Genomic DNA, 8,403 nt, shown 5'->3' with positions numbered 1-8,403 from the left:
CCCCCCCCCCCCCCCCCCCCCCCCTTTTTTTTTTTTTTTTTGTGGGGAACTTCTTGAAAGGAAGCATGGAGATGAAGAAAACGACAATACGATAAGAATCTGTTCTTCGTTGATCGTCGTATTGACAACCGTTGCAACTTTTCTTTAGGGTGTTATAAATGGTTTTGTTAGTTGAAATGGAAATGATATAGCATTGATATGAAGATTTTGCATATTCTATTGCTGTTTGCAAGTTTGTTTTGTACCTCTCTGAAGCTTGAATGATCGTTCAAAAGGTGTTCTTTCGTGTGTGTTACAAAAGCAGATAATATTTGCTAGTGGTGGATTTGGGTTGTTACAAATGGTATCAGAGTCAGACACCGGACAGTATTCTAGTAAGGATGTTGGGTCCATAAAGGAGGTGGATTGTGAAGTCTCACATCGGTTAGAGAGGGGAACAAAGCATTCCTTAGAGTGTGGAAACCTCTCTCTCGAGTATATGTGTTTTAAAACCGTGAGTCTAACAACGGTACGTAACAGGCTAAAGCAGACAATATCTGCTAGCGGTTAAACTGTTACGAATGGTATAAGAGTCAGACGTCGAGCAGTATGTCAGCAAAGATGCTGGCCTCCAAGGGGGGTGGATTGTGAAATCTAAAATCGGACGGTATGCCAATGAGAATGCTAGCGTCCAAAGGGGAGGATTGGAGAATTATAAGGTCTCAGATCGATTGGAGACGAAACATTGTTTAAGGTGAGGAATGTGGTGTAATATAACCATTATTATGGATGATATAGAAAGTTGAGTGGATTGAGATAGGGTTTTGTAGCTTCTTTTGAGAAAGAAGAAGAAGAAAATTGGATTTGACAAGCACTACACATGAACAGCTCAGACACAATTACAAAACTCAGAAGGCACAGAGAGATAGATAGATAGATGGGGTGTGTAGCTGAAGGCAAAAAATCTCACCATCTTGGCTGTTCACATGCTTTCCTTTGATATGTCCATTTCAATTCTCTGTTTTATTGGAGGATGCCAACTTTCCCCATCCTTTTTCCTCTTCTATTTCACACCATCGTCATCGTCTTCTTGCTCGACTGGACAACGGGTAATTTTACATTGTTAAATGATGTCATAAACAAATAACAACAAAAGATATATCGAATTTGCGATAGTCACGTTGGGAGGAGCTTTCTCAATATTTCATTTTACTTCATCTTTAGTTTGAAATTAATTTTTTTCTTTTTTTACTCAATTCCTTTTGTTTTAAATTTGAATAAAGGATTTTTCATAAAACTAATATTTTAAATTTCATTTTAATATATTTATTTTTCTTTTATTCCTCTTGTTTTTTTTTAGTTTTACCCTTTTAGGTTTCTATTTTTCAAATATGTAAAATTAATAGACTTTAGGAATATTCAAAACTTTTTACCTCCAAAAAGAATTTGATTTCAAAAGTTTCACTTTTTATTGTTTGAAATTTTTTGTCTAAAAAATATTAAAAAGTTGAGAAATTCAGCTTTTTGGAGTAAAAATTACTTTTTCTTGTCGTAAAAAGAAAAAGAAAAAAAATATATAATTATTTTTCAATAAACTGATGTTGATTGAAGATGACCTTCATGTGTGTTTACAAAACTAAAATGTTTTTTTTTTTTGGGCTATTTTTCTCTCTTTTTTTTCAACTAATTTTTTTAAATAATTTATTATAAAAAAAAATAAATTATGAATGGGTTATTTTTTTAATTCATTGGGTCCTAATATATATATTAAGTTAAACTTAAAAAAAAAACAGTTTAATTTTTTAATTAAAATAGTGATAAGAACATAACTTATATATTTAATTAATAAAATATAATCCCTATTACTTGCATCACTTAATTTTTTTTCATGATATTTATTAAAATTCTAAAAAATTAAAAAATCAAATTTATACCTCGTTAATTTGAGGATAACTTATATTTCATGTTAAAAAATAAATATCTTATGCTATTTTATGTTAAAAAAAGAAAATAATAATAATAATAATTGGAATTCTTTTTTCTAAAAAAAAAAAAAAATCCCTAAATCCCCAACCAAATTACCGGACTTTCAAATTTAATTATGAATTGATTTCCTTTTCATCTTCTTCCTTCGTCGCCACTCCCTAAACCCATCATTTTCCAACTCCTTCTGATTACTCTCTCTCACCAAACCCCCTCTTTCTCTCTCTAAAAACCTCTCCTCCTTCCTTCTAGAGAGAGAAAAACTCCATTGTTCCTCTGCCCCCCCCTCTTCTATTTCTCTCTGTTTTTCCATGGGTTGCTCTGCTTCAAAGCCTGTTGCCGCCGCCGCCGCCGCTCGTCCCTCCCGACATTCTGAATCTTTCTCTTCTCCTTCGGCTTCTGGATCGGCTGGTTCTTCGCCGGCGGTTGGGCGGGCTTTCTCTCTCCCGACGCCGATTGTCCACCACCCGCCGGCGAAGAAGGGCGACACCCACCACTTGGTTTCTCTCACTTCCACCACCTATGGCTCTCTTCTCCTCATTGACCGTCCAACCAATTCCCAGTTTTCTGGACGGCCGGCGGCGGTGGCTGTCCATGCTAAGGCTGAAAAGCCCACCAATTTCTCCGACCAGATTTCCCTTTCCCCTGACTCTGTCATCAACACATGGGAACTCATGGATGGCCTTGATGACGACGAGTTCAACTCCGATTGTGATCACTCTCCGGTGAAGCCCAGTTCAATTCCGGCCAAACCCAGTTCGATTCCGGCGAAACCCACCTCGGAAAACCGGTTTGAAGGATTAGTAAAGAAGAGTCCGGCGAAAATGGAGGAAGAAATCAGTTCAATTCCGCCATGGTCGCCGAAGAAACCATTCTGGCAGTTCATTTCAGAGGAATCCCTTCTCGCAAAATTAGATCCAAACGTGGCTTCAACATATACCAGAGCACTATCTTCCCGGCAACTCGGCGTCCATCAGGCACAAAACCGCCGTAGCTCATCATTTTCAAATCATTGGTCGCCCAACTTCCTGGACACCCAAAACAGAACAATAGTGATATACTTCACAAGCCTTCGAGGAATCCGAAAAACCTACGAGGATTGCTGTTTGGTTCGCACAATCTTCAGAGGGTTTCGAGTTTTGGTAGATGAGAGGGACATTTCAATGGATTCGTTCTTCAAAAAAGAGTTGCAGACGAAGCTTGGTGGGGTTGCGCCCACGAGCTTACCACAGGTTTTCATCGGCGGGAAGCACGTGGGCGGCGCAGAGGAGATTCGACAAATGAACGAGGGTGGGGAGTTGGCCGGAATGTTGGAGGGGTTCCCGGCGGCGGGAATGAGGTCTATGTGTGAAAGGTGTGGGGATGCTAGGTTTGTGCCATGTCCTAATTGCAATGGGAGTAGGAAGTTGTTTGGGCAAGATGGAGGGTTGAGGAGGTGCTCTAAGTGCAATGAGAATGGATTGATAAGATGCCCTTTTTGTTGTTGTTCATGAGTTCTTGATGTAAGTGCAAAATCGTTGGAGTTTTGGCTTCAAGAAATGTGTTGAAATGAAATGGACTAATCTTACGAAGTTAATAACGGATTTTAGTTCAAAAGCTTTAAAATTTTATTACCAAAAGTTTGTCGATATTAATGTGGTGCATTGATTTGACCATCAAAAGATGATTTGGTATACACGATGTAATATCACGAACATGAGTGAATAAGTTAAGCGTAAGAATTATAGAACTATTTTTATGGTTGCATTGGGTGTGTTAGTCTATCTTTTTTCTTTATAATGCACCTGTTTTGGAATAGAAATCTAAGATTGCTCATTTGAATAGGCTAATATATCTAAATGATGTGCCTAACTTGAATTCTAAATTCTTTTAAATCCCTATTCCCATATTGTGAGCCACTAACAAACCTTCTCAACTAAATGAGAAGATTTTGTCCATATATCAACTTCATCGCACAATCAATTTCATTTCAAACAAACCCGTACAGTTTTCAGTGATCACGTCAAAGTCAACTATCTTAGAAAGCAAAGAGTTTCACAACGTAAGCATAACTCCATGATTAAAAGCATCTCCAATTTCTATCGGAGGTCACAATATTCTTGAAGAAGCAAAGACTTCCCAACAAAGCTAACACCAAGTTTGAGCATAACATGTAAAGGGCAGAAGCTTCAGCTTGGTCCGTTCGACAACTCTTAGAAGAGTTGGGATACAAGTTTTCTAGCAGGGAGAACCCTATAACAATCCCTATAATTTATGTATGACCTAATGTTTCCAAACAAAAATCTATCACCAACATTTTTGGCACTAGAATAAAAATGAACATTGGGGAAAGATGCATACAAACAGAGAGTATTTCTCATACAAAAGAAAAATAAATAAAGAAAAAAAAAAAGATACAGGAGTCACCTAGTAGACAACCATTCTTGAGGCGAAACTGATAATATTACATGCTTATCATGGCGAAACTGATAATATTAGACAACCATTCTTGAGGGAAACACTTAAATTGTGTGCATATTTTGGTGTGAGTGTGTTAGATTTCAACCTCTTCGACTAACTGCCGCTGCGATCCCAGCAGCTACAAGTCCCACAGCTGTAGCTGTAATGCCAATACCGATGATTCCATCTGCAAATTGACATAACATGAACCAAATTCTTTCAGCTTATGATTCGATACAGTAAAAAAGATTCAAGAAAAGGTATTTTATGTTTCATTATACCTTTTCCAATTTGGTCTTCTACGGTCTTTTTAAGTGTTAAAGCTTGCCTCCAATCAGGTGCAATCTACAAAAACCCAAGGAATTCAGTTATAACAAAGTCAATCAGTGCCAAGGGTCATTCCTTCATTCATCAAAATATGCCTTTGATTGATTAAAAAGTATGATGAGTCGTGCACCATATGTTTTGGAATGATCTTTTTACTAATAGGATCATAGATGATATCTGTGAGGCACGGACACTTAAGTTCAGGTCGAGTGTTTGTGTCAGATTCTTATCGGATACGGTTAAATTCGGACACAAGACACGTGTCGAATAAGCTTTGACATGTGTTGGATACGGATACATCTGAAAACGCTTCAGACATGTGTCGGATAAACATACATCTTTTAAAAAGCCTAAATCATTGTTGACCACCTTTCGGACACGACACTATTTTACATTTTTTTTTTTTAATTTTTTTTAATTTTGGAGATAGCTAGACACGACTTGGATACATTTTGAAACAAAAAGCCTAAATCATTTAAATTTAGAAAAACAAAAACAAAAAAAAACAGGACAGGAAGTTATGAAATATAGAACCCCTAACAAGAAACATTGTTGACCACTCGCAACCAACGTGTCAGTGTCCTAGTTTTTTTTTAGACATTAACGTGTCTTTTCGTGTCCGTATCTATACTTCTTACGATGATATAGTTTAAGGTTTCGTCAACATGTAACTTGTAAGTACGGTTCAGAAAGGAAATGCATGATCTAACAAACAAAATTACAAGCTGAAGCATTTAAATTAAATAGGAATTGAAGCAAGACATTGTGCAATTATGTGTGATGTCACCAATGAATTTATAGCTGGCAGAATACCAAGTTGCATGCCTAAGAAAGAACAAACCTCTAAACATTGTTCTACAAGCTGCCGACTCCTTGCATATTCACCACTTCTGTAATATCCAACAGCCAGCAAATAGAGTTTCTCCCTCCGGTCCAAAGGGGTTCTAGCATTGATTAAGGAAGCTGCAAAATGACACGCTAATCCAACTTTAAAAACTGAACCATGAAAATAATAAGCTTTGAGAAAAATGGCTAATCTTAAATAACTACAAACTGAAGTTTGAGAACGTGAATATATATATCAAGCAAGAAGAAAAGGTTTCAACTGGAAGGAGCTTCTCCCATTTTAAGGTCGAAGCTCATTTCTAGTAGAATTCCAAGGCAAGTTGATCATGAAGTTTGAGTTCTCGTTTCCAAGTTCACACATATCGCATATGAAAATATTTTCGATGACACAAATTTGGAAGTCAAACTATATTTGGAATATTAAAAAACGAAACTATTTTTCTGGATGACAGGAGGAAATCATATAATTGAGAACACAAACTGGCCTTTCAGGTCATAGCAGATAGCAGCAAGAATTAAACACCCATCTTCTTTGTTAATAGCCTACAAAACGTCACTCATAAATGTCACAGTCATCAATGACAAGATTGTGATAGTAATGGTATTAGGGGATATACTAGTAATTAGTTAGGGAAGTTGTTATGGATGTTGGTCATAAATAAAGGGAATTGTTTAGATGGTCTTAGGATTGAATCAGTCTGCTCATGGGAAGGGATGAGCTTTTAACCAAGAAGTTGACAACAAAACGAATATGGAAGACAGAGTTCAATACTGTTTCTAAAAAACCCATAGAAATTCTTTGCAGAAGATTTACCTTCAAGCATTGCAATGCCACGATTAATATCCTCCGATTGCCTTGAATGAACAAGTGCCCATGATAGCCTCATGATGCTTTCATTCTTGCGTTCTTCAGAGGCGCCTTCATTGGCCTCTGCAACTTCTCTTTCACACCCCTGCATTACAGTATGCAATCTAAATCAAATACAATGTTGCAATTTGCAATCTCACCATGGTTTCAAATTACTTCCACCCCATAAACCTGGATCGATTATACACCAATTTTTGTATGGAGACATTCAATCTCTTCTTTTACAGGGTTTAATTACTTCTACCGCATATCCTTTTCCAGGGATGCATCTAAGCACGCCAAAATTAATCGACAAATGTGAGAATCGAATGCTTATGCTTCACCCAATCCGCCAAATTTGAGGTAAGACATCATTTAACCTAGCCAAGTTCTTCTCCATTTCTTTCTTTCAGTTTCTCAGAGACCAACCAGAAATTGTAATGATAAAGCGAGAATCTGAGAGAATAAAAGAAAACTCACAGCGATAACGTCGCGATCACACCAAGGGATCTGGTCGCCACCGCCGAAGAACGAAGTAACGGACTCGAACAATTTGCCGATTTTTGCTTCCATTAAATCCGATGATTCCGTGAATCTCAGAAAAATCAAAATTTCCAATTTATACAATAAAATCTCCACCGAATCTTAATGACAAAGAAACGAAACAGATGATTAACGAAGAAGAAATTGAACTTTGGACGTCTCGAGAAGGCAAGATATTTATAACGGGTTCAAAAAAACCGGGTAATCCGAAAAATTGGATGAACCTAACTAAATGAACAAAATAAATGAATTTTTTATGAATTCGTTTAAATTAAATTAATAAAAAAATATATTTTTTTTCATGCAATACATACATTTATTGTAATTTTAATTAAATTTATAATTTTTTCCTATTATTATTCTCCACTTAATAAAAATAACTTTTTTAAAATTTAAAAAATATATTGATTCCATTTTCGGGTGTAAATATATAATCTCTTATAAAATATTATTTATTTTCAATTAATAAATTAAGAAAAATTAAAAACTTCCTGATAATTATATCAAATCATTTATTAAGATTACGAAGTGAGTCATATCAATAAAATATTACGAACCTAACAAACTCAATAGAATCCATGTTGGTTTGTGAGAATAGTAATGTTCGCTTTAGAGGTACTAAATAGGTAACATGATCATGTTGTATTAGATGTAGGGAAATGTCGGGACCATTAAATATTGAATATGAACTCTAAATCTCGGGCATGAAGGGTTACACGTGATATTAGTAGTAGAACGTCTACTAGTAGTAGGATATGGTTCAAGGACGAACTAAAGTAATAGTTGGTGGGTATGTAGTACCAAAGTAGAAGAGCGGTACGTGAATGAACGGAGATTACATTCCAAATAAGATATTTTCCTTGGCTCGTTAAAAAAGAATCAAAATATTAATTTTTGAGGGTTAAAAGTGGGTTTTGACTTAAAAATTGAACTAAAAATGTAATTTAACTTGAAAAAAACACAGTATAAAATAGAAAAAAGAGAATAAAAGGATTCAAAAAAGTTGGAGCGATTTTGGACTCTTGAAAACGGCATTTCGCAGTTGAGCCGCCACCGTGAATTACGATACAGCAGCCGGTAGCCGGAGGAGAGTTTTCGATCGGAATCAATGGAGATCCTTCCTATTTCGGTTGATTCTTATAATTTAGGATTCATCGGAGCTGGAAAAATGGCCGAGAGTATAGCGAAGGGAATTGTTCAATCTGGCCTCTTACCTGCTTCTCGAATCTCCACGGCTGTTCACTCTAACCCTAGTCGCGGCATTGCTTTCGAATCTTTCGGGGTTCGAGTCCTCCCGAAGAACGACAACGTAAGATTACGACTCATCTTTCTAGTCGAGTCCTCTGTTTTGCAGTCTATGTGTTATTACATAACCATAATCTTCCTTTGCTTTTTTTTTTTTTTTTTTTTTTTTTTTTTTTTTTTTTTTTTTTTTTTTT

At 36.1% G+C, this 8,403-nt stretch overlaps 4 protein-coding genes across 4 annotated transcripts in view; 3 read left to right on the top strand and 1 right to left on the bottom strand.

Moving 5' to 3' along the window:
- LOC111432491 (tubulin-folding cofactor B) overlaps nt 1-224 on the top strand; it is a 4,448-nt gene extending 4,224 nt beyond the window's left edge. The window contains exon 9 of the mRNA XM_023069403.1: nt 22-224. The gene's annotated coding sequence lies outside the window, so the exon portion shown is untranslated. The remainder of the gene's footprint in view (nt 1-21) is intronic.
- A 1,886-nt stretch (nt 225-2,110) lies between these two features.
- Nucleotides 2,111-3,538, top strand: LOC111432486 (uncharacterized protein At5g39865-like). The gene has a single exon (XM_023069396.1). It carries the CDS (start codon nt 2,274-2,276, stop codon nt 3,453-3,455), a length of 1,182 nt encoding a protein of 393 aa, XP_022925164.1. The 5' UTR covers nt 2,111-2,273; the 3' UTR covers nt 3,456-3,538.
- A 710-nt stretch (nt 3,539-4,248) lies between these two features.
- Nucleotides 4,249-7,159, bottom strand: LOC111432492 (mitochondrial fission 1 protein A). The gene is made up of 5 exons (XM_023069404.1): nt 6,902-7,159; nt 6,389-6,527; nt 5,570-5,691; nt 4,683-4,746; nt 4,249-4,588 (listed from the first exon to the last, which is right to left on the bottom strand). The coding sequence occupies exons 1-5, from the start codon at nt 6,992-6,994 to the stop codon at nt 4,503-4,505; spliced, it is 504 nt and encodes a 167-aa protein (XP_022925172.1). The 5' UTR covers nt 6,995-7,159; the 3' UTR covers nt 4,249-4,502.
- Nucleotides 7,160-7,956: 797 nt separating this feature from the next.
- Nucleotides 7,957-8,403, top strand: part of LOC111432490 (pyrroline-5-carboxylate reductase-like) — a 4,982-nt gene continuing 4,535 nt past the window's right edge. The window contains exon 1 of the mRNA XM_023069402.1: nt 7,957-8,273. Coding sequence (XP_022925170.1) covers nt 8,073-8,273 — 201 coding nt within the window. The 5' untranslated portion in view covers nt 7,957-8,072. The remainder of the gene's footprint in view (nt 8,274-8,403) is intronic.

The sequence above is a fragment of the Cucurbita moschata genome, unplaced genomic scaffold (genome assembly GCF_002738365.1).
Source record: "Cucurbita moschata cultivar Rifu unplaced genomic scaffold, Cmos_1.0 Cmo_Scf00038, whole genome shotgun sequence".
Lineage (NCBI taxonomy): Eukaryota > Viridiplantae > Streptophyta > Magnoliopsida > Cucurbitales > Cucurbitaceae > Cucurbita > Cucurbita moschata.
The sequence above is the reverse complement of the archived record's forward strand: the minus strand, read 5'-3'. Positions and strand labels throughout refer to the sequence as shown.

Bases quoted from the DNA above. Each gene is read 5' to 3' on its own strand.
- LOC111432492 (XM_023069404.1), bottom strand. From the start codon at position 6,994: ATGGAAGCAAAAATCGGCAAATTGTTCGAGTCCGTTACTTCGTTCTTC. The intron at 5,692-6,388 runs GTAAATCTTCTG...GTCATTTTGCAG, and splicing joins TGGCATTGCAATGCTTGAAG to CTTCCTTAATCAATGCTAGA. The intron at 4,589-4,682 runs GTATAATGAAAC...GTCAATTTGCAG, and splicing joins AGAAGACCAAATTGGAAAAG to ATGGAATCATCGGTATTGGC.
- LOC111432486 (XM_023069396.1), top strand. From the start codon at position 2,274: ATGGGTTGCTCTGCTTCAAAGCCTGTTGCCGCCGCCGCCGCCGCTCGT.